The 17872-nt window shown below is 39.6% G+C and overlaps 1 protein-coding gene across 1 annotated transcript; it reads right to left on the reverse strand.

Annotated features, from left to right (window-relative positions):
• Window positions 1-1227: 1227 nt before the first annotated feature.
• Window positions 1228-17371, reverse strand: LOC137384552 (urotensin-2 receptor). Its single transcript, XM_068058698.1, has 2 exons — window positions 15877-17371; window positions 1228-1461 (listed from the first exon to the last, which is right to left on the reverse strand). Exon 1 carries the CDS (start codon window positions 16975-16977, stop codon window positions 15877-15879), a length of 1101 nt encoding a protein of 366 aa, XP_067914799.1. The 5' UTR covers window positions 16978-17371; the 3' UTR covers window positions 1228-1461.
• Between the last annotated feature and the right edge of the window lie 501 nt (window positions 17372-17872).

Consider the following 17872-nt stretch of genomic DNA (forward strand, 5'->3'; position numbering starts at 1 on the left):
CAGGATCTGAGTCTGACCACTCAAGGAGGGAGTTGGAAGTCCTTTAAGGATCTTGGGATCTGGGGAAACTCAGGAGGAAGTTCCAGAGTTTAGCTGAGCCCTAAGGGAGCACAGAGAGCGGCCATAATCCCATCCCTGAGAGTAGAGAGGAAAGTTATGACTTCCAGGAGCAGAGCGAAATGGTCTGCAGCCACTGGGAGGAGACAGAGGCTCCTCTGTTGATAAAGTTATGAAGGTGGGGTGGGTGGTGGGTGGAGGCAGGGAAGTAGCTGCACAATGTTTGTGAATGGGTAAATGACACTGGGACCAAAAAGAAATCTTGAAGGCCATTGACTTTGCACATGTATGCATCATCACAAATCACTCTGGGAAGACTCAAGGTTTTAAAATGAAAGCATAGCTTTCTCCATAGAACACTACATAAGACTATGACCTCTGTTTAAATTGTGTAATTTTATGTGTTTATTATGTTGCAACTTGTCTCAGGACCCTTCTGCAATATTTCTGAAAAGCTAGGCAGAGCATGCACTATGCAAGCTCTGTCCAGTTTCTCCAGTTCTACAGCAGCCTAAACAATGATCCTTAAAGGGACTGCTGAAGGCCAAAGAAAAATGTGTTTTTTTTTAGTTTTATTAACCTTGCTGTAGAGCCAGAAGAAGCAGAAGGGTTTTTCCCTGCTCCACAACAGGGACTGGGGTAGGCCTACATTTGCCTCTCACTGTTTGCCTAACCCTATCCTCTTGGACTATTACCTGCAGGTTACCTAAGCATCCAAGCTAACGATAAATGGGAAGGCTTTGATCAGCAAGTGGCAGGGACAGGCCTGATTGGTGCCCTTACATCTCACTGCTATTATTACAATGAAGCCCAAAGACCAATTTCTCGTGATCCTTGGACATTCTCCTTTGGGCGCAGAGATCATTCCCTGTCCGTATTTGGTGCCTGAAAACTGACCCAAACCGATTTCTATCCTAGTACATTTCTCACGTAGGCAGGAAATTTATGTAAACATTATTCAATAATGGGGAAGTTTGCTTTCTGCATTTACAGCAGCCACTTGAATATAATTTTGTTTCTTTTCCCCTAAGACATGAAAAGCAGACTTTTTTTATATTGATGAACATACTTATGTAAAAGGATTTAAATGAAAAAAACTGTTCAATTCAAGGACTTCAAACAAGAAAAAGCTTGCTTATGGACTCAAGAAATGGTAGATTTGAATGGCAAGTGTTTCTAGCCAGCATGTTTTGATTTATCTGAAGCCACATAAACAATCTAGTTTTTGTTTATAAAAAAAATTCCATGCATCATCCTTATGTATGCACTTTTCCTCATCATAGATGGTTCATCCTTCAGCTTCAGAAGGAAGGAAAGGGTGATCAAGTTTCAGGAGGTGATATTGTAGCTCCTTAGAAATAGCAAGTTTCTTTCTCATTGGCAATAGATGGTGCATCATTTCCTCTGCAACAGAATAACATTAGTACAATCAATACAAAAATGAACTAACTCCATTCTCCCTGCATATTTGTTCTAGATATATTTGATTAAATCTCTGAGTAGTTGTCTCCTCTGTCAGTGTCATGGCTACTAAAATGAGCATCTATTGTCTCATGGGCTTGAATTAACTTCTTTTATATAGAGAGTGGTTAGAATATGGAACTTGCTACCACAGGAAGTATTTGAGGCAAATAGTGTAGGCGCATTCAAGGGAAAGCTAGAAAAGGTGGAAAGGAATAGAAGGATATCCTGATGGAATTAGATGAAGAGGGATGGGAGGAGGCTTGTGCGTAGTATAAACACTGGCATGGACCTGTTGGGTTGAATGTCATGTTTCTATGCTGTAAATATTTTGTAATGATTGTAGTAGCTCTCTGCTGAGTGGCCCTAACTGCTCACTCACAAAGGGTAGTTGAATATCAGGGAATAATTCAAAATCAGGTGGAAAATTCTCCAGAGTATCTATTAAGAAGATATTGAAGATCTCCGATCCATGCAACTAATAATTTTGAAAGCTTCACTTCATGCTCTTGTGCTCTTGGTCTGATAATGGCATCTTAAAGTTTCACAATCCAATGAAATATTTATATGTAGTTGTAAGTCTTTCTGTTTATGCATAAGGGAGAAGATACTTTGCTTGGTATTGCATTTTAAAGACCTTTTCTCTGGAAGTTTCTTTGTCGCACAATTCCCTGGAAAACAATCATGCAGATAATTGCTTCATTGATTTGAAGGATGTACTTGCACCAAGCATCATTCACCCCCCCCCCCCTGCTCACTGACCTACATTGCCTCCTGGTCTGCCAACACCTTAATTTGAAAATTCTCATCCTTCAAATCTCTCCATGAACCTGTCCCTCTCTATCTCTGTAACCTCCTCCAGCCCTAAAACCCTCCAAGATGTTAGCCCTCCTTCAATTCTAGCCTGTTGCACATCCCCAATTTCCTTTGCTCCACCACTAGCTGCCGTGTCTTCCCTCTCTAAACCTCTCCATCTCCCTACCTCTCCTCTTTTAATTTGCTCCTAAAAACCTACCTCTTTGACCAAGCTTTTGATCAGTTGTCTAATATGTCTGTATGTGGCTCGGTGTCAATTTGTATCTAATATTGCTCCTGTAATGTACTTTGGGATGTATTGCTATACTAAAGATGCTTTTTAATCACAAGTTGTTGCTGTTGTTGATGCATACCTTGATACCCTGATTCATTTACATTACTGCAGATGTGTGTATTTTTCTGTGAATTCGTTCTTGCTATTTCCATTTTTAAGTCAAACAAACATATGAACATACAAACATATGAACTAGGAGCAGGAGTAGGCCATTCTATAAGATCGTGGCTGATCTGTTTGTGGACTCAACTCCACTTTCCTGCCTACCCCCAAAACCCTTTGACTCCCTTGTTTGTCAAGAATCTGTCTACCTCTGCCTTTAAAACATCCAATCACCCTACATCCACTGTTCTCCAGGGAAGAGAGTTCCACCGACTCATGACCCTTTTAGAGAAAAAAAATTATCCTCATCTCTGTCTTAAATGGGAGACCCTTTATTTTAAAACTGTGTCCCCTAGTTTTAATCTCTGTCACAAGGGGAAACATCCTTTCAATATCCACCCTGTCAAGTCCCCTCAGGATCTTGTATATTTCAATAAGATCACCTCTTATCTTTCTAAACTCCAATGAATACAGACCCACCGTTTCCTCATAAGATAACCCTCTCATTCCAGGAATCAGTTGAGTGAACCTTCCCTGAACTGCTTCCAATGCAATTATAGCTTTTCTTATGTAAGGAGACCAAAACTGAACACAATACTCTAGATATGGTCTCACCAATGTCCTGTACAACTGTAGTAAAACATCTCTACTTTTATATTCCATTCCCCTTGCAATAAATGACAACAGCATTTGCCTTCTTAATCACTTGCTGTACCTGCATACTAGCTTTTTGTGTTTATTTACTTCTTTTTTCTTTTGGGCCTCCTTATCTGGAGAGACAATGGATACGCGCCTGGAGGTGGTCAGTGGTTTGTGAAGCAGCGCCTGGAGTGGCTATAAAGGCCAATTCTGGAGTGACAGGCTCTTCCACAGGTGCTGCAGAGAAATTTGTTTGTTGGGGCTGTTGCACAGTTGGCTCTCCCCTTGCGCCTCTGTCTTTTTTCCTGCCAACTACTAAGTCTCTTCGACTCGCCACAATTTAGCCCTGTCTTTATGGCTGCCCGCCAGCTCTGGCGAATGCTGGCAACTGACTCCCACGACTTGTGATCAATGTCACACGATTTCATGTCGCGTTTGCAGACGTCTTTATAACGGAGACATGGACGGCCGGTGGGTCTGATACCAGTGGCGAGCTCGCTGTACAATGTGTCTTTGGGGATCCTGCCATCTTCCATGCGGCTCACATGTTTACTAGGACACCCAAATGCCTCTGCATCTCAGAGTCCTGCAATCTCTCTCCATTTAAATAATATGTAATGTTTCTATTTTTCCAGCCAAAGTGGACAAGTTCACACTTTCCCACATTATACTCCATCTGCCAAATCTTTGCCCACTCACTTAACCTGTCTGTATCCCTTTGCAGACACTTATGTCCTCTTCACAACTTACTCTCCTACCTATCTTTGTGTCATCAGAAAATTTAGCAACCATACATTCTGCCCCTTCATCCAAGTCGTTGATATTGATTGTAAGTAGCACTGATCCCTGTGGCACTCCACTAGTTACAGCTTGCCAACCTGAAAATAACCCAGTTATGCTTACTCTCTGTTTCCTGTTAGCTAACCAATGAGTCATTGAGTTTGGCTTATCATTGCACTGTTTTGAGGTCTGCAAGCCTTTACCATGAGAGTATCTTTATTAACTCTGTCTTAAACAACCAGCTCCCCCTTGCAGTGAACCATTGATATACTCATCATCATCACCTATAAATTTATCAGGAATCTTCTGATTAAAATGCTTTTGTTTCTCTATTACAATCAATTCCTCAGTAATAATGCTAATAATATAGGTAATCAGCAAACAGAAATTATGTTTTACTGAAACAGCAATCTTAAATACGCAGGATTGTACTCGAGATTGATTTATGAAGATATTTAAGAAGTTTATATTTGCCGGATCTCTTTCTCAGCTGGAGTAAGATGTTGCTCAGGAGGAATACAGAGACATCTTCAGCTGACCACTTGAAAGACATCTCTCAAAAGTTGCAAGCTTGCCCTATTTTTAAAACTTTATTTGCTGCTACAAGTTTATACTCAACTCATTACTTTTGTTCAAAATTTGATGAGAAGGCATAAGTTTTTGGTTAAACTCTAATTAACTGACCACCACTTGGTATTCAAGTACCATTTTCAATATTCACCTATGCAACTGTATATGAGATCATTGAAGAGGGATAATGTAAGTAAAGGAGCATTATTTCTTGCAAGTGAAGGCACTTTCCTGTGTAATTCTCTTTACTTCGCTCTCTAAACTTTCTAGTTAAGCCCCCGTTTCAAAGAGCTTCGATCTTACATGAATAAGTACCCTGCTTGATATAACAAGACCCCAATAAACGGAACTCCTCAAATCTGATTGTCATTTCCATGTTCTTTGTACCAATGATCTAATTGTCTATTTTGATCATGTATCAGTTTGAGCACTTAAAAATACGCCTTTAAGATTCGGCCAGGAATTTCTTGGAACTTTTCAGCGTAATTATAGAACAGTGGCAACTGTTCTAATTCTACCCTATATGGAAGTTTTTGAAATGTCTGTTGTTCAGTATAAGATGCACAAAAAGATTTTCATAACTGAGAATGGGAAAGGATCAAGTACCGTAGACAAATTAATCCTAGTGTATTCAAAGGATTTCTTCGTGGTTTCTTCACATATTCCATTCACTATTTGAGAAGGGGAGAAATAATCACGAGAATAGTTTCATTTATTTTAAAAACTTTTGTTTTTGCGTCTGTTCAGTAATGAATCTGGCCAAGACGCTTGACTGAGTTTTCCCAGATATCGACAGTTGAGTTTCTGGTTTTCTCCCATTGTAATAAAAATAATAGTTCTAAGCTTATATTGTATTCTATTGAAAGTGTTAAAAAATAAATGGGCTGATGCCTGCATGCAATACAACAATCAACATAGTGTCAGCCTTGGTTCAGTGGTAGTACTCTCACCTCAGAATTAGAAGGTTATTTGTTTACATTGCATTCCGATGACTTAAACACATAATGCAGGCTGATACTTCCGTAAAGTACTGAGGGAGTGTCCGAAGTGTTGTCTTTCACATAAAATGTTAAAACCAAGGCTGTGCCTCCCTTCTTTGGTGGATGCAAAAGATTCTAGGGCATCACTGGGCGATGGGACCACAATTAGCATAATCAAGTCAATAAAATTAATATATTTACATACACGTAACCTGAGATCTTGAGGGCCCGCGCGATCTTAAGCGTGGCGGCCAGCGCTCCCGTGCCTTCAGATCCCTGTCCAGAGAAATGAGGTGTGACATGGATGGGGAGGGGGGAGGAAGTAAGTTTGTCAGTGTGTGGAGGGGGGGGGGGGGGGCGGTAACGGGGTCAAATACGCATAATGGGTGGAGGGGATGGTGGGAAGGGCTGAACCTTAAACTTTGTGCAATTTCGGGAGGAAGGTCAGATGTAAAAGCTAAGTATTTTTGGGGGGGAAAGCAAATGCTTATTATAATTGTTATGGGGGTGGGGGGGAAAGAACATAAGAAATTTATTTATTTACTTTTGAGGGGATCTTTCTTTAAAAATTTAAACATGCCAGCAGGACTGGCTGTCTTTTAAAAATGGCACCAGAGCCTGCACACAGGCAGCTGACGCCATTGCCTGGGATGGACAGCCTGGCCCCTCTACATGATTGTAGCGGGGGGAGGGAGGGGGGGCGCCCCGGCTATTTAAATGAGCTGCTGCGCTTAAGATCGCGGCAGCTCTTTGGGCCACCATTTAATGAGTTTGCCGCCAATCTCCAGCGTGTAGGGTTTTTTTTCTTAAAGGAATATCACATAACATATAAAAATTCATCTAATAATGTCAATATTAATTTCGAGGCTTTCTTTTTACTGCATTTAGCACACTTCATGTCAAGGACTTCCTTTAAATATAATAGTCAATGTAAGTAAAACTCAATATATAAATTACTATGACTAACAAGCAACTAATTTAAGGATACCAAATTCCCAGAAAGACTTTACTAAATAAACAAACAAGAACTTTTATTTTTAAAAAATCATGCATTTTATCAACTATTTCTTAGATGATCCAAATTGGTCTACCTAAATAGCCTTGAACTATAGAGGTTAATTGATATCTCACGGAAATCATCATTCTGGTCTAATATCTTAAATTCTTGTTTAGATGCTGTGAAAATGAGATCTCTCTAAAAAAAAACCTCTGAATGATACAATGTGATAGTTGGGAATATCTCTTGTTTAGATCATTGCAATGATTGTATTTTTTTTCCTGGATACGTACAGACTTGGTTTAGATCGCAAACATTCTACTTTTTTATAAATATAGTCAAAATGAATTGATCATCAATAGTGTTCCCATGTTTTCACATGGCTATTCTGAAACAGTTTTGCATGTGGCCATTGTTCAAATTGTTAATGATGCTTGCTGAGGATGATTTTGATCACCGGGCTCACTGTTCTCAGTTCTTGAGAGCCGTTGTTCCAGTGGGATATTGCAGAGGGTGTGAAAGACCGGCAATTAATGCAGAATTGGCCATGGTGTCTACTGCTAATTGCTATTTGCTGCAAATGTGGACTCAACTGTGAAGGCTCAATGATAGGAAAGTGCAACAGCATTGCTGTCCCGGGCCTTTGTGCCCAGCACAACTCCAGTCACTGGAGAGTTTTCCCCTTATTCCATTGACTTCAGTTTTACTAGGGTTCTTTGATGTTACACTGGTCGAATGCTGCCTTGATGGCACCTCTGGAATTCAGCTTGTGTGTCGATTTTTGGACGAAGGCTGTAATAAAGTCTGGAGCTGAGTGATCCTGGTGGAATCCAAACTGAACATGGGTTTACAGGTTATTGCTGAATAAGTGTCACTGAAAGCACTGTTGACGTCTCCTTGTATCACAGCAATTGGCTGTGTTGTGTCAAGAAAACACAATATGCCAAATGAGAAATATTAATTCATCAGTTGGAAACTTAAACCTTTAATGGAAAAAATCCTACAGTTAAATTTTAAAAACCTAACAGCCAATGGCCACCACAATTTGCATCTGAAATACCTCACATTCCAGAACATCGAATTGGAGACGAAGTCTAACAAGAAGCCCAGCAAGGACAATGCTTTGGCTAACTGAGTAGATTATCCAGATCACCCTCGTTAGTGGGGCATTCAAAGGCATTTTGAAGCATTCATGAGTGGAGACATCCCTCCAGGGAATAAACACTGAGAATACCACTTGAGAGAGGTTTTGGGTTTTAGACCTCAATAGAAACAAAGGGGATTGAGAGGAGCATTTGGCCATCTCTCCAGGCTGTGTAAAACTGGGAGTTTTGTTACACACAATGAGACAAGCAGTAACTGAGACTGCAGCAGCAGAGAAGGCTGTGTGCCTTCCTTTCTTTCTCTCTCTCTCCCTCTCTCTCTCCAGAAAACATCAAGTTTGAAAACTGTCTGTGACTGTGGACCTTCCAAGCTTACAAATTGCTACAGCCAGAGACCAGGGGAAAAGATCCACCTACAAGTCTGCCTCCAAGAAAACCCAAGCCAAGCGGGCCAGCCACAAAGTGCACTTTGACAAGCCAAATACTTCAAGAATACAATTCCAGCCAGAAAACCAACAAATCATTCAACCTCAAACTGTGTATTTAACTTTTATTTATTCTGGACTTTAATCCAACCAAAAACCTACTTTTCACTCTGTAATCTATTTGTGTGTGTGATCCTCATGTGAATGTGTGCGTGAATGTGTAACTTTTTTGTCATTTTTAGATCAGGTATAGCTTTTTGAGTATAATAAACTTATTTCTTTCTTGTTTAAACACAAGAAAACCTGTCTGGTTCTTTCACAATCACATTAAAGGTAAAAGGTAGAACACGTACTGAGGTGATAAGCACAACCGCTGTTTAAAAAAGTAATAAACCCTGTTGGGGTCAAGTAAGAGGAAGGGCAAGAGGGGTGACTGTGACCCCTCCTCACCTGGCTGTAACAGTTGTATTTGTCCTTTTTTTTGTAGACATGCAGATTTTTCCACATTGCCAGGTAGATACCTGTGTTGTTGCTGTACTGGAACAGTTTAGCTGGGGCGCAGTTTTGTTGTTCAGCACCACCGCCGGGGTCATTTCAGGACCCATGGCATTTTGATGAATTCCATTAAGCTGAAGGTCATGACATGCAAGTATCAGAACATGTTTCCAAACCAGCAGTAACTTGAAAGGTCAATTTGCTGGCTCTCGTCTCTCATTAGTTCAGTGCACCAATGCATTGTGTATGTACATCGACACGGGAAATGGATAGGTTTGGGTGCAAATTATTGCAGAGGACTTTAGTATAAGTGTTCTTAAAATCTAAACCCTCTGTCCTTGTACCCTCCAGTTACCACTAGTCTACCATGCCTGCGTAACCTGCTGACACTCAATCTTCAGGTTAACATTCAAAGAATAACCACTTTGACAATACAGGGACCTTCCCACCCCAGCCTTTATTGCCACTTTAGAGAGTTACTGTATGGCACATCAGAGGTGCCTTTCTACTCTTTATTATGTATGATAGCTGCATTTTGAAAATTGTCGACCATTTATTTTGCGCAATAATTTCTGTAAAAGGGATCCCTTTGTCTTATGATTTGCCATTTTTATCACTTCAGAAATATGCATTACTGATTTTTTTTAAATTTACATCAGTGTTCTTTATTTTACATTTATCATTTAATTCTGTGCAGATATCACAGATAAAATATTTGGGAGTTTCTGTATTCACAGTATTGTGATCAATTCAATAGACTACTATGTTGTAAGTGAACAGAATCTACCAAAGTGTTCCATACAAAATGTACATAAACTCTGATTCCAGTCCTTATTTGTGCATTAATCCATTTCAAACAGTTAACATTTCTATCGTAATGTTAGTTTATTTATTTGATCATATTTCATATGGTTAGATAGACCTATAAGCAGGATCTTCTGGAAATCGATAGTACACAAAGTTAAATTTTGACAATGAAAACAACAGCAAACATGCATGAAATTAATTTACAGTCTCAATCCAGTTCCTAGTGGGTGTGAACCCATAGCATAAGACGATCTCAGGAATAATTGTCATTAAGTTGGTAAACTCATGCATAGGATGGCCATTGTGGGAATTAAAATTATGGCTGTGAATTTCCTCTCTATCTTCAGCATTTACACCATTATAATGCTATTATCACATTTAAAACGATCAATGAAGCTTGCATTTAATGTATTGCTACTTATTGTGCTAGATGCAAGTAGCCCGCATTTTTGGGGGAGCTTTAATGATTTTATAAGGGGTAAAGGAAAGAACATCTGTTATCTTGCCCTGTTGTACCAAGTGCTCTCACAAAGACTGCAGACTTTACAGAGGCAGTGCCACTTCGGAATTTAAGTTTCCAGGAACCAATATGCTCACTGCACTTTTAGAATGCAATTTCATCACAAGTGACACCACTTCAGATGTAAATAACTTTATTCATGAGCTCAATGTGCTGGTGAATGGTGTAACTTTCTGGTGCCACATCAAGGAAATTCAGGTTGAGTTATTTATCTGAAATTGAGATTGAGTCACTTAGACCATTCCTCATTTCATATGCAATGTTCTTTTTTATATGTACTATAGGAAGGAGGTTCGCAAAGGTCTGTCTTACTATATAAGGAAACACAAAGTAGTTAAATTAGCAACACAAGGATAGATATGTTAACTGGATTAATGCAACATTGGAACTGGAGGAGGCCATTCAATGCTTGAGACTATTCCACCATTCATTTACATCATGGCTGATCTGTGACTTAATTCTATTTACCTGCCTTGGTTCAGTAACCATTAATATCCTTGCCTAACACAAACCTATCTCATGTTTTGAAGTTTTCAATTGACCTAGCCTCAAAAGCTTTCTGGGGAGAGAGTTCGAGATTTCCACTACCCTTGTATGAAGAAGTTATTTCTGATATCACTCCTGAATGGTTTAGCTCTAATTTTAAAGATTTATATCCCATTGCTCTGGAGTCTCCCACCAAAGAAGTGGTTTCTCTCCAGCTACACATTTGATCAGCTTAAAAACCTCAATTAGATCACCCCTTAACCTTCTATATTCTAAGGAATACAAGAATAGTATATGTATGCAACCTGTCCCTTTGGCCCCAGTATCATTCTGGTGAAACTGCACTGCACCCTTTCCAAGGCCAATTTATGCTTCCTAAGGTTTGGTGCCCAGAAATGAATGCAGTATTTCAGATGGGGTCTAAACAGCTGTTATGTACAGCTATAACATAACTTCCAGCCTTTTGTATTCCAGTCCTTTTGAGATAAAATCCAACATTCTATTAGTTTTTTAAATTATTTTTTGTACTTACCCACTAGCTTTTATTGAATTCTGTACTTGAATCCCTAAGTCTCTCTACTCATCCAGTTCCTAGCTTCTCACCATTTGGAAAATATTCTGATCTATCGTTTTTAGGTCCAAAATGGATGACCTCACACTTTCCCACATTGAACTCCATCAGCCACAGTTTTGCTGATTCACTGAATCTATCAATGTCCCTTTGCATCTTTTTGCTCCCATCTACACTATTTACACCTAACTTAATGTTATCAGTAAACCACAATTATACACTCTCTATCACTTCATCCAAGTCACTAAAAAATATAGTAAAAAGCTGAGGCCTCAGTACAGATCCCTGGGGAGCACCACTAGTCACATCCTGCCAATTTGAGTATATACCAATTATCCCTACACCCTGTCTCCTCATTCTAATCAATTCCCTATTCAAGCCAATAGGTTGTCAGAAATCTCATGTGCTCTCCTTTTTGTTAACAGTCTTTTACGTGGAAACTTGTTGAGGCCTTCTTGAAGTCCATATAAAAAACCTCCATAGACACTCTCTTGCCTAACACGTATATTACCTCCTCAAATAAATCAACTCAGTTCCTTCGACATGAACTACCCTTTATAAAGTCATGGTGGCTCTTTCTGATCAGCTCATATTTGTCCAAATGCTCAGTCACTCACTCATGTACGAGATTAACACTGAAGTTCTTATTCATTTTGCGTAAAGAACTTTGGTTGATTCTGCACTGTACTATAGCTGACACTAAAGCCTGGCTCGGGTATAAAGTTAAAACCCGACCCGGGCCCGACCCGACAACAGCCAACCCGGACCTGACCCGGGCCCGAATCCTTTAATTTTTTTAAATGCCCATAAATACCAAACATATTATTGAAACAGAAAAAAAAATCATGGATTAAAATGAAAACAATACGAAACAAAACAGTACAGTCCGGCCCGACCCAGGACTGAATGCTGGACGCAGAATACAGGCCCAACATGTAGTCGGGTTCAGTTCGGGTAGCCAGGCTTTACCTGACACTGAGTCCTTGAAAGCAGAGGTGTTTATTCTAGACCACAAATATCTCTCACCTTTTGTTAACCATAAAACTTCACAAAAATAAAGAATGAAAAAATGCCATATGTTTTATTCGCTTTTACTTCATTTGCTCAATCAAAGATGAGATTAAAATACATGAAGTCAGCTGCCTGATTCTTTTCCTAATTTTTTTCCAACTTCAGGGCAAAATTTTTAAAAGAGTATGTTTACAATTTAATTTGAAATAGTCAAGAGAAATGACCTTCACAAATACATTTTCAGAATGTTGCAATACATCAAATAAATTCATCTATCTTTGAGGTGGAATTTATTCATGCCCAATGTAAGCATTCTAAATATTAGTTACGAAGATGAAAATTTGGTTTCTAACAGTTCAAACTATGACTTCACCAGCTTATTATGTAAGTATCTCTGTCTTTTTAAACTGTTGGTTACGAACTAATGTAATAAACTAAATGGATTTTCAATGAGTCACTTTTCCATAAGATTTATTACAACAAGATACAACTTAAAAGATGGCCTTAAAGGCATGAATGTATTGAGTATTATAAATTTCTTCTTGTTCCATAGCATTTCAGAACTTTTATCAGAGTTTTGAGGATCATATTCAACTATTCCATTTGTTTTTAATTACAGCCCCGGGTTATCATGACTAAACAACTAAAATACCATTTTTATTACATGAGATTTTCAGGTTTCCGCCAGTCTTGGGAATTGAATTCTATGATCTCATCTATTTTCCATGAAAACCAGGAGTTGGTTTGCTTTGTATTTGGGCGAATGTTTATCGCAATTTTATTCCAATATGTGGGGGGAAAATAAACTACAGGTTGACTCGAGAACCAACACAAATTTTATAAGCTCAGAATGAAACAAAAGTAGCAAAACAAATAAAGTTATTACAGAATGTCCTTTTCCTTTTACATTCAGTATCCTATTTAGCAATCAGTTTGGAGTCACAGATTAAAGTGTGATTTTAAAGGAGGAGAAGCTAATCTGTAGGATAATAGTGTTCGGAGGTTACGATAACTATATCCTCTGAAAGACTTCTAATTATTTAACCTAAATGACTTCTATATTGACTAATCGTTTTTGCTCAGACAGCGTATTGGGTACTTCTATCAATTTATGAAAAGCAGCCCTGAGAATAGATTTCTACACTCCTCATAGTTTCTCCAATACTGTGCTGTTATTTGTCATTGTGTTTGTTTGATTTTAGTCTACAATTTAGAAAGTCTTATGTCTGATTTATAAAATGGACCACAGTACCATGTATCATCTTTTTAATGCACAAAATATGCTTATTTCAAAGTCCTGAATTATTATTTCTTATAGCTGGTTCAAATGTTGAATTTAATGTAAAATGTAAATTTAATCCAAAATGTTCTAAAATTTGCAATGTTTGTGAGTCAGCTTTACTGCACTACAACTCCGGAGATTTGTTACATCAACATGGAATTTCCATTGTTTTGTAAAATCAACAGAAGATATAATGGTTAAATAGTTAAATTATACACTGCTGAATAGAATAATGTAGTTTTATAGAACACTTGTTACTATTTTGATAGAGCTACTAAATACCTTTGAAATATTTACCTATCTATGGAATTATATTTATCATATATACACACAATTTAATTCTATACAGGCTAATCTTTAGGCATTCTTACAATTTGTTTAGCCAAGTCTAGGTGAGTAAACAATTGTCAAACCTAGCAGAAAAATTATAATTTATGGATCTGCTTTTGTTTTCGTTTTACTGCTCACTGGATCTAGTGGAAAATATACTAAAACTTATCATACCTTGCTGATCATTAATAAATGAATAATATCTATACCTAAATTGAATTAACTTACAAGTGTGAGAATATTTCGAAGATGAAACATTTAACATGCACTATCAGAGGCAAAGCAGGAATTATAAAATTGTCTGAAAATTACAGTTTTCAATGTAGATAATTGCAATATTAGTGGTGGAGGTTGAATCATTTTTGGGAACAAATTTTCAAAATTAACCACCGTTTGAATGGTATGGTGACAGATTGAATATGTATGCTATTATAATGCAAAATTAAAGCAGAAAAGTGGCCAGACTACTAAATTGAAATAATACTTGAAAAAATTTCAGTCAAGGAATTTTGAACATCAATGAAATATATTGTTGAATTAGCATAAATAAATGTGTAACAGAAGTCTATTGATTTGTATGTTTCACTTGGTAATAATAGTACTTTAATATTATGCTAAAGCAATACGAACAATCTATTCATTCTAACACTTCACTAATCTTTCTAGAAAGCAAAATCATTTTTATTAAACATTAAGACCACTGCACAGAAAAAATAATGGGCTAATTTAAATCCAATGATGTTTACTTATTTGGAGGGTGCTCCTGTTTTTTTGCAACCTTTCAAATTTTTGTCCCTATCGTGTTTATAGTAATGGATTCGAAAAAACTAACTGAAACAATTGACTGCAACACACTTTCAGGAAGCTCAAAGTTAATCTGGAAATCTCGGGTTTGCTAAATAAGAGGACAGTGCTGTCCTGTAATAAGTTACTTGGCAATCTCTTTAGGAAGAACGTCGTTGGTGTATATTCGGGTCTGAGATAGCTAAGTTTGCCCGATGATGGGTCACTGGAAACCATAGCCTCGTGGGGCTGGCTTGGTTGTCCTATGGAATTTTTCAGAGTTTTCTTTTCTGAAATTCGCTCCAATTTTCCATCCATTTTTTTGGGGCCTCCCCCAGGAGCTGGTAAAACTCGGTCTTGCGAAGGGAGATGTATAGAGTTCCATCGTTAATTGGACGCAGTGATGATTGGGTCTGAAACAAAAAACCCCCAGAAAATACTGGAAATATTCAGCAGGTCTGGCAGCATCTGTGGAGAGAAAAACAGAGTAAACGTTTCAGGTCTGTGACCTTTCACCAGAACTGACAAAAGATCATCGACCTGACACGTTAACTCTGTTTCTCTCTCCGCAGATGCTGCCTGACCTGCTGAACACTTCCAGTATTTTTTTTTTTGCTTTTTGTTTCACATTCCCAACATCCGCAGTCGCTTGCTTTTGTATTAGATGTGACGATTGGGTCTGATCTGTCTGTCTCGATTTTTTCATATGTTGGTGTATATTGATTTTGTAAATGTGTTAGTACTAAATAATTAATATATTTACGCAGCGTTAGTTGCTCATGTGGCATATACTCTGAATAATTTTCGTTTAGTAGTTAGCCAAAATATGATTTTCTTAACGGTTCACAAAATCTGGCAATGAATTGAATTGCACTCAAATAGCTTAAAGTATTGGTAACAAAAGATTGATTGCTCAAGACACAACTGTAAACGATATTTTTCTGTAAAACAGAATTTCAGGCAGTATGCCAGAAGCAGATGGACATATTCCGATATTTAAATTTGAATACTACAGTTCTTATAGTAAAGATAGTCCATTCTAGCAGCTGCCCTCACTACACGCGAGAAATTATGGGGAATGATATGAATTCTTAATAAGCCATTACCAAATTCATGTCTGCGCTATTGTAACTGAGACTAACTTTAAACAAACATTAAAATAACGGAGAGAGGAATTTGGTACTAGCACGCCAAATGTACAAGTAGCTCACCATAATCGATGTTCCTGTGTGTTAAATTAGGCTTGAAAGGCAAACTGTCAAATAAATGGGCAATTCGACCAGGAGAGCGACCGTCTGAAGGGCAACTTTGAGACAGGTCTGGGCGGGGCGGGGCGGTGGTGGTGGTGGTGGGAGATGAAGTCTCTGAGGCGCTGCCGTGCCCTTACCTAGAAGCTGCTGTTGTTCGAGCAGGAGATCTGGCTGAGAGTCATGGACTCGGTGTACTGCTGGCTGCTGGTGGACAGCGAGCGGCGGCAGGAGCGCTGGAAGCGCTGGTTCCTCCCGTGGAAGGAGCTGCTGTTGCCGAAGCTCCGGTGCTGGTTGGCCAGGTACTCCTTGTAGTTCTTGGTGAGCAGGGTGTAGAGGAAGGGGTTGATGCAGCTGTTGCTGTAGGTCAGGCAGGTCATCAGGTAGTTGATGTGACCCCGTGTCTTCTGGGACAGGGAGAGGGGGGACTGATAGTGCTCGATCATTTGCCAGACCCAGAAGGGCAGGAAACAGGCCCAGAAGACCAGGACAATGGCGAAGATCATGTAGAGGACTTTCTGGTTGGGCGAGCGTTTCGTTTGCTTATCGTTAAAAGTAGTCACCTGGGAGACCCAGTAAGTCCGGGCTAACCTAATGTACAAATAGCCAATGATCATCCCAGGAGCTAGAATACTGGTGGTGAAGAGGACAGTCATGTAGATCCTGAAGATGTGAAGGCTCCAGGTTGGAGCGCAGATATGTTTGCCTCGGATCTGGATTAACTTGATGATAATGATCATGGGTAGTGCGAGCAGTAAGGAAGTCAGCCAGATCACCACGGCGATGGCCTTCCTGTAACTTTTGGACCGCTTGACCGTGTCCAGGGGTTTGACCACAGCCAGATAGCGCTCGGTGCTCATCACAGTCAGCGTGAATATACTGGCGTGCATGGTCAGGAAGTCCACGCTGAACAGGACCCGGCAGCCAATGTCCCCGAAGTACCAGCCTTTCACAAAGTAAGTGCAGACTATGAAGGGGATGGTGGAGAGGTAGAGCAAGTCAGCCAGCGCCAGGTTGATGATATAGATGTACATGGAGGCGGCGGATCTCATGGAGTGACACATCACTACCAGGGTATAGATATTCCCCGTCACCCCGATGAGGAACATGAGGGAGAGGATAGTTCCAATGGAGCAGGTCACCACCAGCTCCTCCACTGAGCCTGATGTTGGCAGTCGCTCAGTGACTGAAACGTTGCTGGAGATGGTGCTGATGTTCCACTCTGGGAGGTCAGTGGCCATCTCTCTGGATCACTCAGAGGGAGAGGACAAACAGAGCCAGCCGCAGAAAAATGTCAACTTCTAATTTAATCTCAGCGATTTAAACAATTGTCCTAAAGTGTTTTTCGGCTTCTTCACCGGTTGATTCTTTTCCCCTCTGGAAAAGGATTTAGATAAACTTACAGCCAGACATGCTCCATACCTTCCTGGTGGAATTGACAAGCCATGTGCTGTTTGGACTTTTATAGCCAGAGTTGAATGACACGGAGTCTTGAAGATGGTTTTTCCGTTTTTGTTCGAGTTTGAAGAGTCACAAATCAGTGAGTTCAGCCTCAGTGCTTGGCCAAGATCTGACTGCAGTTTTAGTTGATCATTGCTAACAAAGCAGTGTTGTACAAGCCCCGGTTGCCGGGACTGTTGGACCGCTGTCTGGGTGATGAGATGTCCCTGATCCGTGTCCCCTCCTCCCTGCTGATCGCTATTTATGCCGCCGATGACGCGGGCTTTCGTTTCCCTTTTTGAAACGCCAACACTCGGAGCCATGCCTTTCATTTGTTGCTCCCGCTGCTATTTCTAGTCAATAATAATTGGTAAGAAGCTGCCGTGTGTGGTGGTGGGGAGAGGGTGGTTGCTGTTCACTGCTGTTGCTCTCTCACTGTAGCTGCTCATTTTAAGCCAGCAGAGTGTAGCTAATAACGAGAGCTTGAAAGTGGAGGTGAGGATACGGAAAGGAAATCCCAGAAGGGAAACGTGGGGATTCTTCGGCATGACACAAGGCTGTTAATACATCTTAAATGTATCGTTTTTGTTACATAGTTGTTTTGTTTAAAATAATGTTTAGGATCTCTTTGGATCAGAATGCAATCTTTTTATTAGGCTCCAGAAAGGAGACTGGGATTCTACCATACCTTACAGC

The sequence above is a fragment of the Heterodontus francisci genome, chromosome 26 (assembly GCF_036365525.1).
Source record: "Heterodontus francisci isolate sHetFra1 chromosome 26, sHetFra1.hap1, whole genome shotgun sequence".
NCBI classification, from domain to species: domain Eukaryota; kingdom Metazoa; phylum Chordata; class Chondrichthyes; order Heterodontiformes; family Heterodontidae; genus Heterodontus; species Heterodontus francisci.

Excerpts from the sequence above, each read along its gene's own strand:
- LOC137384552 (XM_068058698.1), bottom strand. The coding sequence starts at position 16,977 with ATGGCCACTGACCTCCCAGAGTGGAACATCAGCACCATCTCCAGCAAC.